A 22,847-nucleotide genomic window follows, 5' to 3' on the forward strand; every position below is an offset into this window, starting at 1 on the left:
ACGTCCTTTGGTGCGAAAAGTGCAAATCAATCCCAGAACAACAGCAAAGGACCTTGAGAAGATGCTGGAGGAACCGGTACAAAAGTATTTATATCCACAGTAAAACTAGTCCTATATCGACATAACCTGAAAGGCAACTCAGCAAGGAAGAAGCCACTGCTCCAAAACCGGCATAAAAAAGTCAGACTATGGTTTGCAATTGCACATGGGGACAAAGATTGTACTTTTTGGAGAAATGTCCTCTGGTCTGATGAAACAAAAAAACAACTGTTTGGCCATAATGACCATTGTTATGTTTGGAGGAAAAGGAGGATGATTGCAAGCCGAAGAACACCATCCCAACCGTGAAGCACGGGGGTGGCAGCATCATGTTGTGGGGGTGCTTTGCTGCAGGAGGGACTGGTGTACTTCACAAAATGGATGGCATCACGAGGAAAGAAAATGATGTTGATATAATCCAAGATGGCATAGCAGTCAGACGTACTTTGTCCTCGTCTTGTCGTGTATGTGTGTATATATATATATATATAATATTTTTTTTACATCTTTCTTCACATATCTTTTATATTTTATTTTCCAAAAAATCAACTTCAAAACACTCTCCTGCAACCCGCCTCACCAATTTATATATTAAAAAAATATTAGGCCTCCCGGGTGGCGCAGTGGTTAAGGGCGCTGTACTGCAGCGCCAGCTGTGCCATCAGAGTCCCTGGGTTCGCGCCCAGGCTCTGTCGTAACCGGCCGCAACCGGGATGTCCGTGGGGCGACGCACAATTGGCCTAGCGTCGTCCGGGTTAGGGAGGGCTTGGTCGGTAGGGATGTCCTTGCCTCATCGCGCACCAGCGACTCCTGTAGCGGGCCGGGCGCAGTGCGCGCTAACCAAGGTTGCCGGGTGCACGGTGTATCCTCCAACACATTGGTGCGGCTGGCTTCCGGGTTGGATGCGCGCTGTGTTAAGAAGCAGTACGGCTGGTTGGGTTGTGTATCGGAGGACGCATGACATTCAACCTTCGTCTCTCCCGAGCCCGTACGGGAGTTGTAGCGATGAGACAAGATAGTAGCTACTACAATAATTGGATACCACGAAAATTGGGGAGAAAAAGGGGTAAAATTCAAACAAAAAAATATATATATATATTATTTACCTCAAATCTGAAATCTACAATAGAAGCTGGCCAGTTTACAACGCGACTCAGAGCAGATCAAACTGGACCTATTTTTCTCTCCATATTCCTGGATTTCAACCGAAAACTCTGGACATTTACACCTGGATCTCGCAGCTAGCTAGCTGCTATCCGTGTGACTATTGGCTTACGTCGATTCCGGAGCAAACATAAATTATTCCGGAGCTAGCCAGCTGAAGAGTTCCATCAGCCACTCCTGGGCTACAATCACCTATCCGGACCTTCCTCCGGCCTTCACAACTGCGTTAGCATCGAACAGTCCCCGTGCAACTTTTCAGGGAAGCTAGAAACCAATATACACAGGCAGTTAGAAATGCCAAGGCTAGCTTTTTCAAGCAGAAATTTGCTTCCTGCAACACAAACCTAAAAATGTTCTGGGACACTGTAAAGTCCATGGAGAATAAGAACACTTCCTCCCAGCTGCTCACTGCACTGAGGATAGGAAACACTGTCACCACCGATAAATCCACTATAATTGATCATTTCAATATGCATTTTTCTATGGCTGGCCTTGCTTTCCACCTGGCTACCCCTACCCCGGTCAATAGCACTGCACCCCCCAAGCCTACCCCATTTCTCCTTCTCCCAAATCCAGTCAGTTGATGTTCTGAAAGAGCTGCAAAATCTGGACCCCTACAAATCAGCCGGACTAGACAATCTGGACCCTTTCTTTCTAAAATTATCAGCCGAAATTGTTGCAACCCCTATTAGTAGCCTGTTAAACCTCTCTTTCGTATCGTCTGAGATTCCCAAAGATTGGAAAGCAGCTGCGGTCATCCCCCTCTTCAAAGTGGGGGACACTCTTGACCCAAACTGCTGCAGACCTATATCTATCCTACCCTGCCTTTCTAAGGTCTTTGAACAAACAGATTACCGACCATTTTGAATCCCACCATACCTTCTCCGCTATGCAATCTGGTTTCAGAGCTGGTCATGGGTGCCACTCAGCCATGCTCAAGGTCCTAAACAATATCTTAACCGCCATTGATAAGAAACAATACTGTGCAGCCGTATTCATTGACCTGGCCAAGGCTTTCGACTCTGTCAATCACCACATTCTTATTGGCAGACTCGATAGCCTTGGTTTCTCAAATGATTGCCTCGCCTGGTTCACCAACTACTTCTCTGATAGAGTTCAGTGTGTCAAATCGGAGGGCCTGTTGTCCAGGCCTCTGGCAGTATCTATGGGGGTGCAACAGGGTTCAATTCTTGGGCTGACTCTTTTCTCTGTGTACTTCAATGATGTCCCTCTTGCTGATGGTGATTCTCTGATCCACCTCTACGCAGACGACACCATTCTGTATATTTCTGGCCCTTCTTTGGACACTGTTAACAACTCTCCAGACGAGCTCCAATGCCATACAACTCTCCTTCCGTGGCCTCCAACTGCTCTTAAATGCAAGTAAAACTAAATGCATGCTCTTGAACCGATCGCTGCCTGCACCTGCCCGCCCGTCCAACATCACTTACTCTGGACGGTTCTGAATATGTGGACGACTACAAATACCTAGGTGTCTGGTTAGACTGTAAACTTTCCTTCCAGACTCATATCAAACATCTTCAATCCAAAGTTAAATCTAGAATTAGCTTCCTATTTTGCAACAAAGCATCCTTCACTCATGCTGCCAAACATACCCTTGTAAAACTGACCATCCTACTGATCCTCGACTTCGGCGATGTCATTTACAAAATAGCCTCCAATACCCTACTCAATAAATTGGATGCAGTCTATCACAGTGCCATCTGTTTTGTCACCAAAGCCCCATATACTTCCCATCACTGCGACCTGTACGCTCTCGTTTGCTGGCCCTCGCTTCATACTCGTCACCAAACCCACTGGCTCCAGGTCATCTACAAGACCCTGCTAGGTAAAGTCCCCTCTTATCTCAGCTCGCTGGTCACCATAGCAGCACTCACCTGTAGCACCCGCTCCAGCAGGTATATCTCTCTGGTCACCCCCAAAACCAATTATTCCTTTGGCCACCTCTCCTTCCAGTTCTCTGCTGCCACTGACTGGAACGAACTACAAAAATCTCTTAAACTGGAAACACTTATCTCCCTCACTAACTTTAAGCACCAGCTGTCAGGCCAGCTCACAGATTACTGCACCTGTACATAGCCCATCTATAATTTAGCCCAAACAACTACCTCTCCCCCTACTGTATTTATTTATTTCTTCTCCTTTGCACCCCATTATTTCTATCTCTACTTTGCACTTTCTTCCACTGCAAATCTACCATTCCAGTGTTTTACTTGCTATATTGTATTTACTTTGCCATCACAGCCTTTTTTTTGCCTTTACCTCCCTTATCTCACCTCATTTGCTCACATTGTATATAGACTTATTTTCTACTGTATTATTGACTGTATGTTTGTTTTACTCCATGTGTAACTGCGTCGTTGTATGTGTTGAACTGCTTTGCTTTCTTGGCCAGGTTGCAATTGAAAATGAGAACTTGTTCTCAACTTGCCTAACTGGTTAAATAAAGGTTAAATATATATATATATTTTTTTAATGTGGATATATTGAAGCAACATCTCAAGACATCAGTCAGGAATTTAAAGCTTGGTCGCAAATGGGTCTTCTAAATGGACAATGACCCCAAGCATACTTCCAAAGTTGTGGCAAAATGGCTTAAGGACAACAAAGTCAAGGTATTGGAGTGGCCATCACAAAGCCCTGACCTCATTCCTATAGAAAATTTGTGGGCGGAACTGAAAAAGCGTGTGCGAGCAAGGAGGCCTACAAACCTGACTCCATTACACCAGCTCTGTCAGGAGGAATGGGCCAAAATTCACCCAATTTATTGTGTGAAGCTTGTGGAAGGCTCCCCGAAATGTTTGACCTAAGGTCAACAATTTAAAGGCAATGCTACCAAATGCTAATTGAGTGTATGTAAACTTCTGATCCACTGGGAATGTGATGAAAACGAAATTAAAGCTGAAATAAATCATTCGCTCTACTATTATTCTGACTTTTCACATTTTTTAAATAGTGGTGATCCTAACTGACCTAAGACAGGGAATTTTTACTAGGATTAAATGTCAGGAATTGTGAAAAACTGAGATTAAATGTATTTGGCTAAGGTGTATGTAAACTTCCGACTTCAACTGTAGCTATTTCCCTGTTCTCGCCGCCAACAGCATTGGCCTTGTAGCAGCCTAACTTCTCTCCCAGCATCATTACAGGCGTCAGTCTGGATGTCTAGAGCGTGTAGGATATGATTCCATCCATATAGCTATGTAGACTTTGTTTATTAGGGTCTGAGGGAGTGAGTGATTTAGGAGCAGCCTGCCGTCCTCTGTTTCCCCCTGTGTGAGATCCCAGTCCTCCAGTTAGGGCTCTGAAATCTGGGTGGGGCAGACAAAGCCATTCTCCCACATTAAATGATTATTTGTCTTGGCATGGGGAGCGCTGAGCACTGGGACTGGCCTGAACATTCTGTCCGGCTGCACAGATAGGGCTGTCTACTGGCTGTCAATAGGCCACAGCTGTTCTGTTCTCCACGCCTCATTTGCTGGGCTCAGTTGAAAGGTGTGCGACGCCACCCCATGGCTGAATGGTAGTTGCCTAGCACCCTAAAACTGTATAGAGACCTCTCATTCTCTTACATAACTTGTAAATGTAGAACTATAGTTTATCATTGTTTGACAGATATCCAGTTCAAATGTGTTGCCACAGTAGTGTTGACGCAGATCAATACTGTATGTGTTGTGATATGGGTTATGCCCACTCTCCCTGCAGAACATTCCAGTACCAAGTCATCCCTCCCATCTGGGAACAGCAGATGGAAGAGGAAGATCCGTGCTAGTGAGTAGACTACCTCTGCTGTTGATTATCTGACAGGACGGATATAAGGATCATGTCTATATCACCTTCTTATTCCCTGCTGTGGTGTTACTAGCTCTGATATTTGTGTTTTGTAAAAGTGTTAGAATGTTCACTGCAATGCATAGAGAGCTGTTGCAGCTGGGGCCTATGGTGCTCTGGTAATGTACTTCATTAATATTCCCAATGAGAAAAAGTGACAGTACACTGACTGATGGTTTTGAAGTATTGCGTGAGAATCTTGAGTTAAATGAAATATTTAAAAGCTGAAGTGAAATCTCACACACACTAGAGGGAGCTGGTGTTCTCTGGGAAGAATATTTTTCATTTTTGTGTTGGTCTAGAGTTGTCTACAATTGAATTAGATTTGTGTTTGGACAAGGTTACTTTTTGGGATAGACCGCATTATAACTGCTCTCTTGCTGATAAAACATGATTCTGGTTACTTCAACTCTATCGAACTGTAAAGATTTTACATACGCTATTTGATCATTCATGCGTAATGACCCTTATTATACACAATGACAACACAGATGGTTGTGTATGTAGTGTGTGTTAATGAGCATGTATCTGAGGAGCGTGTTAAGTCTGATCTACCAATTTCAGTTTAATCCACCAGAAAAGACAGAACAAATATTAAAACAAATATTATGGTAAAACTCAAATATACAATATTTTTTTATTTTTTTTAAACATCATTTTAGGAAGATTATTTTTAAAAACTGTATAATCTTTGTAAATAGGACTGATGGAGTTAGTGCATTCAGTCAGACCCCTTGACTTTTTCCATAATTTGTTACGTTACAGCCTTATTCTAAAATTGATTAAATCGTCCCCCCCCATCGTTCTACATACACTAGCCCATAATGACAAAGCAAAAACAAGTTTTTAGAATTGTTTGCAAAAAACAAATTACATTTACAAAAGTATTCAGACCCTTTACTCAGTACTTTGTTGAAGCACCTTTGGCAGCGATTACAGCCTCGAGTCTTCTTTGGTATGACGCCACAAACTTGGAACACCTGTTTTCGGAGGTTCTCCCATTCTCTGCAGATCCTCTCAACTGTATGCTCTCATTGGCTGGCCCTCACTACATATTCATCGCCAAACCCACTGGCTCCAGGTCATCTATAAGTCTTTGCTAGGTAAAGCTCCGCTTTAGGTGCTTTTTGGCTTTTTACTGAGTGGCTTCCGTCTGGCCTCTCTACCATAAAGGCCTGATTTGATGGAGTGCTGCAAAGATGGTTGTCCTTCTGGAAGGTTCTCCCATCTCCACAGAGAAGCTCTGTCACAGTGACCATTGGGTTCTTGGTCACCTCCCTGACCAAGGCCCTTCTCCCCTGATTGCTTCATTTGGCCGGGCGGCCAGTTCTAGGATGAGTCTTGGTGGTTCCAAACTTCAATGTTAGAATGGTGGAGCCCACTGTGTTCTTGGGGACCTTCAATGATGCAGAAATGTTTTTGTAGCCTTCCCCAGATCTGTGCCTCGACACAATCCTGTCTCTGAGCTCTACGGACAATTCCTTTATCCTCATGGCTTGGTTTTTGCTCTTACATGCACTGTCAACTGTGGGACCTTATATAGACAGGTGTGTGCCTTTCCAAATCATGTCCAATCAATTGAATTTACCACAGGTAGAAACATCTCAAGGATGATCAGTGGAAATGGGATGCACCTGATCTCAATTTTGAATATCATAAGTGTCTGAATACTTGTGTTATTTTTTATAAATGTGCTAAAATGTCTAAACCTGTTTTTGCTTTGTCATTATGGGGTATTGTGTGTAGATTGATAAAGAAAAAACCATTGAATCCATTTCAGAATAAGGCTGTAACGTAACATATGTAAAAAGTGAAAGGATCTGGAATACTTTCCGAATGCACTGTATCTCACACATGCAGCTAACAAAATACATGGAAAAGTCTGCTCTACCCAAAATTACAACCAACTAAATGCAGCATTACTGCAAAAAATGGAAGAGGGAAGGGGGAGAAGGAACTAAAGACCAAAATTGGTTAAGGAAAATTGTGATAAATGAAAAAATATACCAGTTTCATTTCAGGACCCCAAAAAATGACCGCTATGTCATATAGATTGCAAAATAGTTGGGAAACATTTTTTGATGTACCAATTCCATGCCACATGGTTTATGAACTGATTCCCAAAACATCTGATTCAGAACTTTTTTTCAATTTGAAATTATTATACAAAATTCTTGCAACCAATATAATTTTGTGTGTATACATACATACATACATACATACATACATACATACACACACACACACACACACACACACACACACACACACACACACATACATCCCAACTCTGCAGATTTTGCTACGAAGAGACAGAATCATTAGATAATTTGTTTTGGTACTGTCCATACATAGCTTGTTTTTGGTCACAGGTTCAGGAATGGCTGAGGAATTGCAACATTTACCTGGAGCTAACTGCAAATAGGACTGCTGGGTGATTTGAAAAATCATAGTCAATTGCTCAATAATATAATACTCTTTAAAAAAAAAAGGTTTTTTAAAGTACAATCTTTAGAAACTATGAGAATAGCAAGGTTCAGAACTTTTGTGAAACATAACAGCACAGTTAAAAATATATGTCAAATAAACACCAAAACTGGATATGGTTCAAAGATGGATGGGAGGAGTTGAGTGGACCTGACGGGTTGGACAAAGTAACCAATGTAAAATGTAAATAGGTTCAGAACTTTTGAAACAGTACAGTTAAAAATATATGGCAAATGGGATGGTCTTCAGAAGTAGATGGGAGGGGTTGAGGGTAGCTGAAGGATGGGACTAAAAACAAACAAAAGATAACCATTGTAAGATATACTGTGTCTGTATTTATAAAGTATGTTTAAGCTGGAAGTTGAAGCCTAAATGTTGTTCATTAGTTTACTCCAATTAGGGGAAACTAATAAAGGAAAATATATACAAATAAAAAAGGTGTGTATGTATATATATTTAAAACACACACACACACACAATCTGGTGAATTGGGCAATGACGCAGACATTTACATTGATGGATGTCATAAGATGAACGCACCAATTTGTAAGTCGCTCTGGATAAGAGCGTCTGCTAAATGACTTAAATGTAAATGTAAAGCCACAATCTGTCTGCAATATTAAAGTCTGACCTACAGTAGTTGCATGAGCTCTGATCAAGCATGTTGTCTGTTGTACTCTACTCCTTCAGCTCTCCCTCTCATCCTGGTGAGGCACTTCTCACGTGAAAAAGCTGCAGAAAAAGAGGAGCCCAACATTGAAGAGGCCAACTCTGATTTTGAGGAGATTGAACCACCGGTAAAGCACAATATTCAAACAGATACTCAACCATTTCCTGTGATATATAAACATTCACATATTGCAACTGAGCAATAAAACAGGACTTTGTCTTTGTTCAGCAGGTCTCCCATGATGGTCCTAAACCACCTGCAGATTCTCAGAATCAGAGTTCATCGATGGGTAAAGAAGAGTGCCTGGTCACAAAAGTGCCCCAGCTGGAGGAAGCAGTCGGCCGTAAGAAAAGGCTGACACTGTCCCTGTCTGAGAGAGAGAAACTCCTGGACTGGAACCTGGCTACTCGAGAGGAGGCCCGAGGCCCTGGAGGAGGAGATCCTTCCACACATCCCAAACCTGGGGACCAGATCCCCCCGAAAGACCTATTGCCTCGGGTAGAGGCAGAACCAGTCCCAGCTCAGCCCCAGCCAGTTCCGTCTGCATTCCAGGTGTGGGCCAATGCTTTCAGGAGGTCTTTTGGAGTATCAAGGACAACAACAGACTCCAACACGGTTGTCACCAGGAGGAAAAACAACAGTCCCACCAAGCGTAGGCCTCTGTCTGATGGAGCCTTCAGCTTTAGCTCCCTGTTTGGGGATACCGCCCAAAGCCAGGAGGACCAAACAGTGGAAGTGGGGCCGAAGAGCCAGCCATCCCCACATCCACTCAAGGCCTCCATGGGTGACAGACCCACAGACCTGCCCACGCTACTGGAACAGGTCTCCCTAGGCAGCAACAAGTCTGTAGGATCCTTCACCACAGACGACATGGCTTCACTGCCGCCCAGGAAGCTAAACTTTTTCTCCTCCCTGAGGCTGAAGAAGAGGGGGGGACCGGAGAGCGTGGGAGTGGGGGGTCAGGAGAAGGACATAAGGACCATCCTGTCCAACATCAGGAACCAAGGTCAGGGGTTAGGACTCAAGCGAGGATGTGATGAGAGTTATGTTATATGCTTCTACTCCCTTGTCATCGTTGAATTTCACATGGAGCTAATAAATGCTACAATGCTATTAATTCAGTACATGCTATAAATGAGAAGATTACTATAGTAGCCTATACTTAGTGTTTTAATGTAAATAACATAGTTGAAGTGCGTGTACAACTACTTTCTACAGTTTTTGACCACTGCTTCAGTCTGTGCTCATGTTCCCTCATCTATACACAGCCTCCAGCAAACAGCAGAAAGATGTGTCCGACTCCTCAAGTGACGATGAGCACGTCCCAACCAAACAGAAGGTAAGGGCCCTGTTCCAAAACTCTTACATGCATCAATCCTTCCTACCATCCTCTGAAATAATCACTGACAATGTATGGGTCTAATCCTGAATGCTTATTGGTTAAAACCGCATTCCAGCCTGTGTCTATTCCACAAGTTACCACCGGCTTAATTTGTGACGTTAAAATGCCTATTTACAGTACTCTGTTGCGTATTCAGATGGAATCCACTGTCGCATCAGCCCAGCCAGGCAATTTATTAACTTGATCTCCACTATTAAAAGCATTTAGAAATTATCTTACATTTCTTTTTGATTATCATTTAGTTTTCAACAGCGGAGATTTGTATAAACCTTGCCGTCTGTCTCCGATATTTGCAACAGCGTTTCTCAGCCAGTTGAAATCATGAATCAGCTGGCATCATTTTTATGGATAAATATACAAAGAAATATTAATTGAAAAAAGGTCAAACGAAACAAAGTGCAGCTAATTTGCAGTCTAGTTTCAGTTTGAAGTGACTGTGTGGTTGGCTAGTTCCTCTGAACAACAATGTACTGACGAAAGAGCACATTTTCTATGCAAGGCGAAATCACGCCTCATTACTTCATTGTTATGGATGTATCCAAATAAATGTATCTAGAAAAAACCTTATGCAAATGTAGCTACTTTGCTGTTATTATGGCTGCATTCTTTGATGTGACGAAGTTAGCCGTAGTTGGCTGGCTAGCAAGCAAGGGATAAGAATTTTGCCAGACAGTTTGGCAATGGAACATTTAGGACGAACGATCGGGTTGCGTCCACAGACAGAACAAAAAGACTGAACGACAGGGGACAGGGTCTCATCTCTAGCAACAGAACCGATAGAACAAACTAAACATAATAAATAAAAATAAATGACAGGTGAAAGCTTACTTACACCAATCCATGTCATGTCAGATCAGTGATTTTAAAAGCAGCTCTCCTCAAGGCGGAGGATACAGAAGAGATATGAAGAGACAGGTCAGGACCCGAGAACAGATAATCCATACTCCATTAGAGAGGCTTTACTGGGAAGGCTGAAGAAGCACATCATGACCTGCTCATATCACCTTACATACGGGGAGGAAATCCCACTCTGGTGTTGTAATAGGTCTTGGCCATGGCTTCACAGCACACCACACACATACCACCCTCTTTTTTTGAGCACCATTTTGCAGCTCTGCCTTGTCTGCCTTGTTTACTTAACATAATTACTACCACTGCCACTTTCAAACCATCTCTGCTACTTCCGCCAGGATCAAGTGCAGGTCAATCGCATGACTGATAAGATACTGTGTCAGATTGATATGCCCAGACCCCTAATAGTTGGGACTAAGATCAGAGGGGTTTAACTCTGGTGTGAGGTAACTGTTGTGTGACACTGTCTTGTCGGTCTGTGTTTAGTTCCATGGGAGCTCTGAGAGACAGAGGAGGAGACAGGAGAAGACTGTGATTCAACAGGCCAAGCGAGAGCAGCTGAAGAGGCTCCACAGAGCCCAGGTACTGTAGAGCACATAGACAACAAAACAGCACTACCACACCAGAGGCCTTCCGTTTTCATTCGCCATTCATTTACATGTTTTATATTTAAGCAATAAGGCCCGAGGGGGTGTGGTATATGGCCAATATACCACGGCTAAGGGCTGTTCTTATGCACGACGCTCTTAGCCGTTATGTTCAGTAATCCAGAGGCTCGAGTGGTCACGACGGGGCAGACACAAATTCCAAATAGTATCCGTAAAGTTCGTAGAATCATGTCAAATGTTTTTATAATCAATCAATTTATAATCAATCCTCAGTTTGTTTTTACAATAAATAATCGATAATATTTCAACCGGACCGTAGCTTTTTCAATAGGAGAGAGAGAGAAAATGTCTGCTCCAAGCTGTTGGTGCATGCAAAACTCTGCTGGCACCCAGCCATCCAATGACGCGATGTGATCGTTCTTGCTCATTTTTCAGAATAAAAGGCTGAAACTATGTCTACAGACTGTTCACACCATGTGGAAGCTATAGGGAAAGGAATCTGGTTGATATCCCTTTAAATGGAGGGAAGGCAGGAAATGGAACAGAGAGCTTTCAGGAAAAACAGCACCTCCGGGTTGGATATACCTCAGGTTTTTGCCTGCAATATCAGTTCTGTTATACTCACAGACAATATTTTGACAGTTTTGGAAAACTTTAGTGTTTTCTATCCTAATCTGACAATTATATGTATATTCTAGTTTCTGGGCCTGAGAAATAGGCAGTTTCATTTGGGTATGTTTTTCATCCAAACATCAAAATACTGCCCCCTACACTCAACAGGGCTTGTAGGTAAGCATTTCACGGTAAGGTCTACACTTGTTGTATTCGGCACATGTGACAAAGTTTTGTTTTGAATTAGAGCAGTAAAAATACATGTTTTGTCATACCCGTGGTTTACAGTGCCCCACAGCTGTAAGCCAATCAGCATTCAGGGCTCAAACCACCCAGTTTATAAGGATTCTCTCAAACATTTGACTCACTAATGATCTCTTCCACAAATGTATTTGATTTGTTGGGGTGATGAATGGGATATAAATATTGTGTGTTGAGCCATTGTGAGGCTGCCTTGTTTGAATCTGACCTGGTGTTTATTGTGTGAAGATCATCCAGAGGCAGCTGGAGGAAGTGGGGGAGAAGCAGAGAGACCTGGAGGAGAGAGGGGTGACCATTGAGAAGGTCCTTCGGGGTGAAGCCCCAGGTGAGCCACACTGTCCCAACAGAATGCACGTTTGTCATCTCATGCTGTGTGGATTGATTCCAACAGCTGCACCGCGTATGAGTTATGTAAATACACAAGTGTATCCATTCGGTTGACGTAGCTCTATGACTCGGGGCCAGAGCATTTTATGAAATTATGACAAAGGAATGGAGGGGTTAAAATCAGAATGTTCAGTAAGTGAGTGTTATGTCCTTGAATCAGTGGCCTTATCTCGGAAGGTAACACACAAAGACATGGCACATGAAGACTGAGCTATGCACAGAGAGTGGAGAAAGGCACTGTTTGTAATGGAACTGTCTTAGTTTGACGTCAGCCAAGAACATATAGTTGAGACATGAAAACACTGGATTCAGAATGACCTATGCTCAGGAAGAGTTTTCCTGTTTCTGTGAGGTTTGCAAGTGGCAATGCTTTTCTAATAATGATTTCAATTTCCTTATCTAGAGTAGGCCAAGTCTAGAGTCAGAACTACACTGATGCCTTTGCTAGGAAAATGCATAATAAAAACTACCAAATTATAGTCATTTGCATTCAACCAAAATAACAATTTGAAGTTGAAATTGTTTAGAAATCACTGCGGTGACAATTGGCCTTGTGAAGAGAGGAAGGAGGGGGGAAAGCTTTCCCATGTTTCATTAGCCTTGCACATGGTGATATACAAGTTAGTCATTAAAGACAGCTACTTTATAATGAAAAATGGTTATTCCTGCTAGTCTTTTCAAAAGTCATCTTTTCATACTGGTAATCATATTCCTCAAAGGTAAATTGTGTTTTGCCAGAATCGTAAATTAGAAATGTGTTTGTTGCTTCTGCACTCTCCAGATAAAGAATGATTGAGAGTTTAACCATAATTAGCTGTTACTTTTATTATAATTTCATTAAATTACAGTGCATAAAAAGCACAGAAACGTCGGCCTGAGTAATGCAGTTGTTTCATCCAAGTTTGTGTCCTTCTATTGTTAAATGGAAAGCACATCTCCTGTGTAAAGACCTTTTTGAACTCATGTTTTGTTCTATAGTCAGGCTCAATGTTAAAAGCCTCCTCAGAGACTGAGTGTCTGTGGTCTAAGTACCATTGAGTACCCTTTCAAATTCTGATTCAAAAACTACAGGGAGAGTGTCTCTTGTGATGTGGGCCTGAAGGGCAGCGGCAGCAGTGGCAACCATTGTGCCTGTTTACATGGCTTTGTTTGGATAATTGAATTAAGGCAGAGGCCGAAGGTCTCATGGCTCAATAGGCTCTTTGTTCATTGATATTATTCACAGACTCCGACTGGATTGCAAGAGGGTAGGAGTAGGTGTCAGACAATGACCCGAGTGTATATGATTGGCAAGATTCTAAGTATGAAAAAGTTTATGATTCTTTTTTATGTCAGTCTTCCTTTATTTGTCTTTATTCAATTTCTGGATGTTTGCAGGGGTATTTGAAGGCCAGGGTCACAGTGCTGTACAGTATATGGCAATGGGAGAGAAAAGGTCTCCTACACAGTTGAGAGAAAACAGTCTGACAATGAAGACCGAGCATAATGGTTCATTTAAAAAAACGAAAATAAACTTTATTTAACCAGGTAGGGCAGTGGAGAACAAGTTCTCATTTACAACTGCGACCTGGCCAAGATAAAGCAAAGCAGTGCGACACAAACAACAGAGTTACACATGGAATAAACAAACGTAGAGTCAATAACACAATAGGAAAAAAACTATATACAGCTTGTGCAAATGAGGTAAGATTAGGGAGGTAAGGCAATAAATAGGCCGTAGTGGCGAAGTAATTACAATTGAGCAATTAAACACTGGAGTGATAGATGTGCAGATGATGATGTGAAATTAGAGATACTGGGGTGCAACGGAGCAAATAAATAAATAACAATATGGGGATGAGGTAGTTGGATGGGTAATTTAGAGATGGGCTATGTACAGGTGCAGTGATAGGTGAGCTGCTCTGACAGCTGATGCTTAAAGTTAGTGAGGGAGATATGAGTCTCCAGCTTCAGTGATTTTTGCAGTTCGTTCCAGTCATTGGCAGCAGAAAACTGGAAGGAAAGGCGTCCAAAGGAAGTGTTGGCTTTGGGGATGACCAGTGAAATATACCTGCTGGAGCGCGTGCTACGGGTGGGTGCTGCTATGGTGACCAGTGAGCTAGATCAGGCGGGGCTTTACCTAGCAAAGACTTATAGATGACCTGGAGCCAGTGGGTTTGGCGACAAATATGGAGCGAAGGCCAGCCATCGAGAGCATACAGGTCGCAGTGGTGGGTAGTATATGGGGCTTTGGTGACAAAACGGATGACACTGTGATAGACTGCATCCAATTTGCTGAGTAGAGTGTTGGAGGCTATTTTATAAATGACATCGCCGAAGTCAAGGATCGGTAGGATAGCTTTACAATTTTTTGTAATTGTCCACACATTCTAAGTCAGAACCATCTAGAGTAGTGATGCTGAACGGGCGGGCAGGTGTGGGCAGCGATCGGTTAAAGAGCATACATTTAGTTTTGCTTGCATTTCAGAGCAGTTGGTGGCCACGGAAGGAGAGTTGTATGGCATTGAATATCGTCTGGAGGTTAGGTAACCGTGTCCAAAGAAGGGCCAGAAGTATACAGAATGGTGTCGTCTGTGTAGAGGTGGATCAGAAAAACACCAGCAGCAAGAGCGACATCATTGATGTATACAGAGAAGAGAGTCGGCCTGAGAATTGAACCCTGTGGCACCCCCATATAGACTGCCAGAGGTTTGGACACCAGGCCCTTCGATTTAACCCACTGAACTCTGTCTGAGAAGAAGTTGGTGAACCAGGCGAGGCAGTCATTTGAGAAACCAAGGCTGTTGAGTCTGCCGATAAGAATGCGGTAATTTACAGAGTCGCACGCCTTGGTGGATGAATACGGCTGCACAGTATTGTATTTTATTGATGGCGGTTATGATATCGTTTAGGACCTTGAACGTGGCTGAAGTGCATGACCAGCTCTGAAACCAGATTGTATAGTGGAGAAGGTACGGTGGGATTCGAAATGGTCGTTGATCTGTTTGTTAACTTGGCTTTCAAAGACTTTAGAAAGCAGGGCAGGATGGATATAGGTCTGTAACAGTTTGGGTCTAGAGTGTCTCCCCCTTTTTAAAGAGGGGGATGACCGCGGCTAGTAATAGGGGTTGCAACAATTGCGGCGGATAATTTTAGAAAGAGAAGGTCCAGATTGTCTTGCCCAAATGATTAGTAGGGGTCCAGATTTTGCAGCTCTTTCAGATCATCAGCTATCTGGATTTGGGTGAAGGAGAAATGGGGGAGGTTTGGGCAAGTTGCTGTGGGGGGTGCAGGGCTGTTGACTGGTGTAGGGGTAGCCAGGTGGAAAGCATGGCCAGCCATTGAAATTCTCAATTATCGTAGATTTTTCGGTGGTGACAGTGTTTCCTAGCCTCAGTGCAGTGGGTAGCTGGGAGGAGGTGCTCTTATTCTCCATGGACTTTACAGTGCCCCAGAACTTTTTTGAGTTCGTGCTACAGGATGCACATTTCAATCTAGCCTTAGCTTTCCTAACTGCCTGTGTATATTATTTCCTAACTTCCCTAGAAAGTTGCATATCGCGGGGGCTATTCGATGCTAATGCAGTACGCCACAGGATGTTTTTGTGCTGGTCAAGGGCAGTCAGGTCTGGAGTGAACCAAGGGATATATCTGTTCCTGGTTCAAAATGTTTTGAATGGGGCATGCTTATTTAAGATGGTGAGGAAAGCACTTTTAATGAATTACCAGGCATCCTTTACTGATGGAATGAGGTCAATATCCTTCCAGGATACCCAGGCCAGGTCGATTAGAAAGGCCTGCTCGCTGAAGTGTTTTAGGGGGCGTTTTACAGTGATGAGGGATGGTCGTTTGACCGCAGACCCAATACGGACGCAGGCGATGAGGCAGGGATCGCTGAGATCCCGATTGAAGACAGCAGAGGTGTATTTAGATGGCAGGTTTGTCAGGATGATATCTATGAGGGTGCCCGTGTTTACAGATTTGGGGTTGTACTTAGTAGGTTCATTGATCATTTGTGTGAGATTGAGGGCATCAAGATCGATATAGCAACGAATCAGAAGCATTAGGAGCTGTCCTTCAATCAAACACACTCTACGAATGGGTCTGTTTCATATAATGTAGCTGTAGTCAGTGTAATGCTCAGTGTTAGTATATGTAAAAAAAAAAAAATACCTTTAGCCTGTTGTCCGCAGGTTACACTGTCACGGAAGACCCAACCATGACTCATCTTCAATGCTCTTACTGAGGGAAGGAGGTTGTTGGCCAAGATCTCGCGATACATGGCCCCATCCATCCTCCCCTCGGTGCAGTCGTCCTGTCCCTTTTGCAGAAAAGCATCGCCAAAGAATGATGTTTCCACCTCCATGCTTCATGGTTGGGATGGTGTTCTTGGGATTGTACTCATCCTTCTTCTTCCTCCAAACACGGAGAGTATTTTCGTCTCATCAGACCACATGACCTTCTCCCATTCCTCCTCTGGATCATCCAGATGGCCATTGGCAAACTTCAGACGGGCCTGGACATGCGCAGGGGGACCTTGCATGCGCTGCAGGATTTTAATCCATGACGGTGTAGTGTGTTACTAATGGTTTTCTTTGAGACTGTGATCCCAGCTCTCTTCAGGTCATTGACCAGGTCCTGCCATGTAGTTCTGGGATGATCCTCCACCTTCCTCATGATCATTGATGCCCCACGAGGTGAGATCTTGCATGGAGCCCCAGACCGAGGGTGATTGACCATCATCTTGAACTTCTTCCATTTTCTAATAATTGAGCAAACAGTTGTTGCCTTCTCACCAAGCTGCTTGCCTATTGTCCTGTAGCCCATCCCAGCCTTGTGCAGGTCTACAATTGTATCCCTGATGTCCTTACACCCTCTCTGGTCTTGGCCATTGTGGAGAGGTTGGAGTCTGTTTGATTGAGTGTGTGGACAGGTGTCTTTTATACAGGTAACGAGTTCAAACAGGTGCAGTTAATACAGGTAATGAGGGGAGAACAGGAGGGCTTCTTAAAGAAAAACTAACAGGTCTGTGAGAGCCGGAATTCTTACTGGTTGGTAGGTGATCAAATACTTATGTCATGCAATAAAATGCAAATTAATTACTTAAAAATCATACAATGTGATTTTCTGGATTTTTGTTTTAGATTCTCTGTCTCACAGTTGAAGTGTACCTATGATAAAAAATGACAGACCTCGACATGCTTTGTAAGTAGGAAAACCTGCAAAATCGTCAGTGTATCAAATACTTGTCTGTTGGAGACTGTTGCAACAGGCCAGGGGTTACAGGACCATTACTATGGCCATCTACTTTTACTTTACTGACTTTATGGGCATTTTGTTGTAGTGTCATGTACACATTTAAATTGGCGTTTAAATACAATACAAAACAAATTGACAATACAACTTTCATAACAGTTAACATAGAACTAAAAAGAGACTAGCCTGCTGGCCTTACTGGGTCGATAGGAACATTAGCCCGAGCTATTTAGGAGGGATATCACACCTGGCACAAATTATTGTATAATTCTCTTTTTCCTGCTGATGGGTGCCCTATACCTGCGCCTAGAGGGTAGTAGTTCGAAGTCCGGGGACAGGGGGTGGCTTGGGTCTAAAATGATTTTGTGAGCCTTGCGGAGGGCCATAAAGATCTTAAAGATCTCATCCACGCCTGTCTGTTAGACTCCAAGTACCTTGCTTGCTGTGGTGATAATCCTTCTCAGCATATTTCTCTGGTTGACAGTGGCATTGCCAAACCAACAAACAATACAAAAAGTTAAAATACTCTCAATGAAAGATTTGTAAAACAGAATAAGTATAGAACAGTCAACATTAAAAGTAGCCCAGCTTTTTGAGAAAGTACAGTCTGACTCTTTTTGTAGATCAGGTCTGTACATTTACTCCACTGAAGCTTAGTGTCCAAGAGGACACCCAGGTATTTGTATTCCTTTACAATCTCTATGTTCTGACCTCTGTTGCAGAGGTAGGTGTTGTACTCTTTCTGAAGTCTATGCACATCTCTTTGATTTTGTTGGTATTGAGTACCAAGTGTGATTCCTCACACCACTCTACAAAGTAATCTAGGACCGGGCCATGATGTTCCTCGTCATCATGCAACAGGCTGATCAAGGCAGTGTCATCAGCGAACTTAACGAGGTGTCTGTCAGGATGGGAACTAGTACAACTATTAGTGTACAAGATGTACAGGAGTGGGGACAAAACACATCCCTGAGGAGAGCCTGTGTTGGTGTTGTGTATGTCTGACACGTGGGGACCTACTTTGACCCGCTGTGACCTCTGGCTCAGGAAGTCCAACAACCACAAGACTAGTTCCCCATCTAAGGAGAAGTCCCGAATGAGTCTGCAAGAATGTAAGGCTGGATTGTGTTGAAGGCAGAAGAAAAGTCAACAAACAAAACCCTGACATGGGATTTGGCTCTAGATGTCTATAGACCATGTTAATACACCCTCTAGATGTCTATAGACCATGTTAATACACCCTCTAGATGTCTATAGACCATGTTAATACACCCTCTAGATGCCTATAGACCATGTTAATACCCCCTCTAGATGTCTATAGACCATGTTAATACCCCCTCTAGATGTCTATAGACCATGTTAATACTATAGACCCCCCTCTAGATGTCTATAGACCATGTTAATACTCTAGATGTCTATAGACCATGTTAATACCCCCTCTAGATGTCTATAGACCATGTTAATACCCCCTCTAGATGTCTATAGACCATGTTAATACCCCCTCTAGATGTCTATAGACCATGATGAGGAGACTACACCCTCTAGATGTCTATATACCATGTTGGGGAGACTACACCCTCTAGATGTCTATAGACCATGTTGAGGAGACTACACCCTCTAGATGTCTATAGACCATGATACACCCTCTAGATGTCTATAGATCATGTTACTACACCCTCTAGATGTCTCTAGATGTCTATAGACCATGTTGATGTCTATAGACCATGATTAGGAGACTACACCCTCTAGATGTCTATAGACTATGTTAATACACCCTCTAGATGTCTATATACCATGTTGAGGAGACTACACCCTCTAGATGTCTATAGACCATGTTGAGGAGACTACACCCTCTAGATGTCTATAGACCATGTTGAGGAGACTACACCCTCTAGATGTCTATAGACCATGTTAATACACCCTCTAGATGTCTATAGACCATGTTGAGGAGACTACACCCTCTAGATGTCTATAGACCATGTTGAGGAGAGTAAGAATGGCATCATCAACTCCTCTGCTGGGCTGATAGGCAAACTGCAATGGGTGAGGGGCTTCTGGGTGGCACTGAGAACATGACTTTTCACAATTTTCTCAAGGCATTTTATTACTAAGGATGTCAAGGAGACAGGGTGGTAGTCATTCAGCACAGAGGGAATAGATGCTTTAGGAATGGGTATAATTTAGTTTTTCCACAATACTGGCACTTGTTGCTGGTCGAGTGAGGATTGGAAAATGTCTATAAACACCAGCCAATTGTTCAGCACAGTGCTTTAACACGGCCACTTATTTTGTCTGGGCTTTTGTGTAAATTACATCCCCTGAACAACGTCACTACATCAGCATGTTTAGCCTCAACCCTCTCAGACATATGTAATGATGCTTACATTTGTTTTACCTCCGACACAAAATTGTCTTATTCAAATCTTGGCTAATGAACGGAATGTTTTCTTCTCATGTTCTGGCCCTCATGTCTCCCAAGGTCAGCACTGGTTTTTCCTCTACCTATTCTTCTCATGTTCTGGCCCTCATGTCTCCCAAGGTCAGCACTGGTTTTTCCTCTACCTATTCTTCTCATGTTCTGGCCCTCATGTCTCCCAAGGTCAGCACTGGTTTTTCCTCTACCTATTCTTCTCATGTTCTGGCCCTCATGTCTCCCAAGGTCAGCACTGGTTTTTCCTCTACCTACAGTGGGGAGAACAAGTATTTGATACACTGCCGATTTTGCAAGTTTTCCTACTTACAAAGCATGTAGAGGTCTGTAATTTTTTATCATAGCTACACTTCAACTGTGAGAGACGGAATCTAAAACAAAAATCCAGAAAATCACATTGTATGATTTTTAAGTAATTCATTTGAATTTTATTGCATGACATAAGTAGCCGGAATTCTTACTGGTTGGTAGGTGATCAAATACTTATGTCATGCAATAAAATGCAAATGAATTACTTAAAAATCATAAAATGTGATTTTCTGGGGTTTTGTTTTAGATTCCGTCTCTCACAGTTGAAGTGTAGCTATGATAAAAAATTACAGACCTCTACATGCTTTGTAAGTAGGAAAATCTGCAAAATCGGCAGTGTATCAAATACTTGTTCTTCCCACTGTATATGGGTGGCACTAGCCATGGATTTAATCCCTTGCCAGGCCACCCTTTAGTTACCCGAGGAGAGGGTCCTCTCCACCCTTTGCTTGTATGCCTCCTTGTCCACCAGTATCTGTCTTTTGATCTCACGTTGTACATCTCTTAAAGCCTGTCTATCACCCTCAGCATAAAGTGCCTTCTTCCTAATAAAGTAGTGATTTTAGATTTTTTGATACCCAAGGCTTGTTAGAGACTATTTTACATGTTTTAGTAGGCACAACTGACTCCACATAGTTTGAAATAACATCTGTGAGTTCATCAAGATCAGAGCTACTGTCCTCAAATACCTCCCACATAGTACAGTCAAAACACCCCTGGAGACAAGTGAAACTGTTGTCATTCCAGATCTACTGAATAACCTTGTGACAGGGAGCTTATTAGTCGACCTTGGACGTAATGAGGAATGAAGAAACGGGATGATCAAACTTCTATATTATCTGGGGTAGCTGATTCTAACCTTGCTCTCTCCCTCTATCAGACAAAGGTGATGGTCTCTCTGATGAGCACGAGCTCCTCCAAATGTGGTTCAAGCTGGTCCTGGAGAAGAACAAACTTGCACGCTATGAGGAAGAGCTAGTCATATTGTAAGTAGGAAAAGATGAGGGACACTGCATTCTCAGACACAGACCATCTTATGGAGTAAAGTGTGTTTGAAATGGGTTGTTTTGTCTGTTAGTGCTCAGGAACTGGAGCTGGAGGACAGACAGAGTCAACTACAGATGGATCTACGACGCAGGATGTCAGTAGAAGGTACGGGTCACACACTGTAATTGTAGTATGCGTTTGCGGTCCAGTTATAATACATTCGCGGCCCATTATCTGTGGAACTTGTCCTTTATCTGTGGAACTTGTCCTTTATCTGTGGAACTTGTCCTTTATCTGTGGAACTTGTCCTTTATCTGTGGAACTTGTCCTTTATCTGTGGAACTTGTCCTTTATCTGTGGAACTTGTTGAGAATGTTTTCTAAATGACCATGTCCTACTTTGTCCATCGGTCTGTCTCCACCCCTCCTCCTCTACCATTTTACCATCTCTCCTCTCCAATGGCCCTTTGCAGACTCCAGGAAGAGCTCCAGTGAGCTGGCGGAGGAGCAGCAGATGCTGACCGAGATCATGAAGGTGGTGGAGAGGAGAGACACTCTGGTCAGCCTGCTGGAGGAGCAGCGGCTGCAGGAGAGGGCTGAGGACAGAGACCTGGAGAGCCTGGTGCTGTCTAGGGGCTACCAGTTCCATTGGACCTAAGGAGTTGCAGCCCTCTGGGGCAGGGAAGATGATAACAGTACCATGCAGCTCTATGGGTAGAGGCGACAAGTGACTACACTACCGGATTTGGCCTCAGTCGGCATGATGACCTTTTGAATATGTATATAGGTTTTACTTGTCGATTCCTACTTGAGGATCACATCTCTTATAGACCTGAGGGTTGTACATCCAGTGTCTGTATGCCTAGTCTCTCTTGGCAGCCTTCTGAGATTACTGTATGCCTAACCAAGAACACCTCATATTCTGTCGTATGAATGGAATAAATGAAATATGATTTTTTTTTTTTAATTTGTCAGTTGCACTGGAAAGCACTTAGAAACACTACAGAAACCCAAAGATTCATCCTATCAAGTATGTTTTCGCTCTCAAAGCAAAATGTATTTTGTATGTGTAGGTCTCTATTGTAGGTCTCTACTGTTCATGTGTTGTGCTGTTGTGTTGAGAAGCACTGGAAAAACTACTGTATGTTGTATAATTTAATCTGCACTATACCAAGGAACTTAATCAACCAATACACCAAGTTGAGACTGTGTCAGTGGTCATGGTTGTCCATGTTGATAATTTTCAATAGGACTTTTGACTATTATTCCTGCATGTTGTCTATCCTATTACTCAGTACTGACCACAACCAACAGGATTTTATTCACTTTTTTGAGTCCTCCTTGCCCAACTTTGTTGGTTCAATTTATTTAGTTTGCTGTTTATTTTTATTCTGTAAAAATTTGATTATGAAATAAAATATATTTAATAGAGAATTGAAGTGTATTTGGTCATGATTTATGGATATGACATAATATTGAGAGAGATCATAGCTTATGGTGGCATTAGAATAAAGTCTGTCTATCCATAGTGATACTACCATAAAGTGTTTGTC

General features: G+C 42.9%; 1 protein-coding gene across 2 annotated transcripts in view; it reads left to right on the forward strand.

The window, feature by feature from the left end:
- Nucleotides 1-22,728, forward strand: part of mical2b (microtubule associated monooxygenase, calponin and LIM domain containing 2b) — a 143,761-nt gene extending 121,033 nt beyond the window's left edge. Inside the window, exons 22-30 of one of the 2 annotated variants that reach the window (XM_065022404.1) lie at nucleotides 4,930-4,995; nucleotides 8,233-8,339; nucleotides 8,441-9,218; nucleotides 9,481-9,551; nucleotides 10,953-11,048; nucleotides 12,176-12,272; nucleotides 21,189-21,294; nucleotides 21,387-21,460; nucleotides 21,768-22,728. In XM_065022404.1, the coding sequence (XP_064878476.1) occupies nucleotides 4,930-4,995; nucleotides 8,233-8,339; nucleotides 8,441-9,218; nucleotides 9,481-9,551; nucleotides 10,953-11,048; nucleotides 12,176-12,272; nucleotides 21,189-21,294; nucleotides 21,387-21,460; nucleotides 21,768-21,952 (1,580 nt within the window). In that variant the 3' untranslated portion in view covers nucleotides 21,953-22,728. The remainder of the gene's footprint in view (nucleotides 1-4,929; nucleotides 4,996-8,232; nucleotides 8,340-8,440; nucleotides 9,219-9,480; nucleotides 9,552-10,952; nucleotides 11,049-12,175; nucleotides 12,273-21,188; nucleotides 21,295-21,386; nucleotides 21,461-21,767) is intronic. The other variant, XM_065022405.1, reaches the window with a different exon arrangement.
- The last annotated feature ends 119 nt before the right edge of the window (nucleotides 22,729-22,847 follow it).

Source organism: Oncorhynchus nerka, linkage group LG9a, assembly GCF_034236695.1.
Source record: "Oncorhynchus nerka isolate Pitt River linkage group LG9a, Oner_Uvic_2.0, whole genome shotgun sequence".
Classification (NCBI taxonomy): Eukaryota; Metazoa; Chordata; class Actinopteri; order Salmoniformes; family Salmonidae; genus Oncorhynchus; species Oncorhynchus nerka.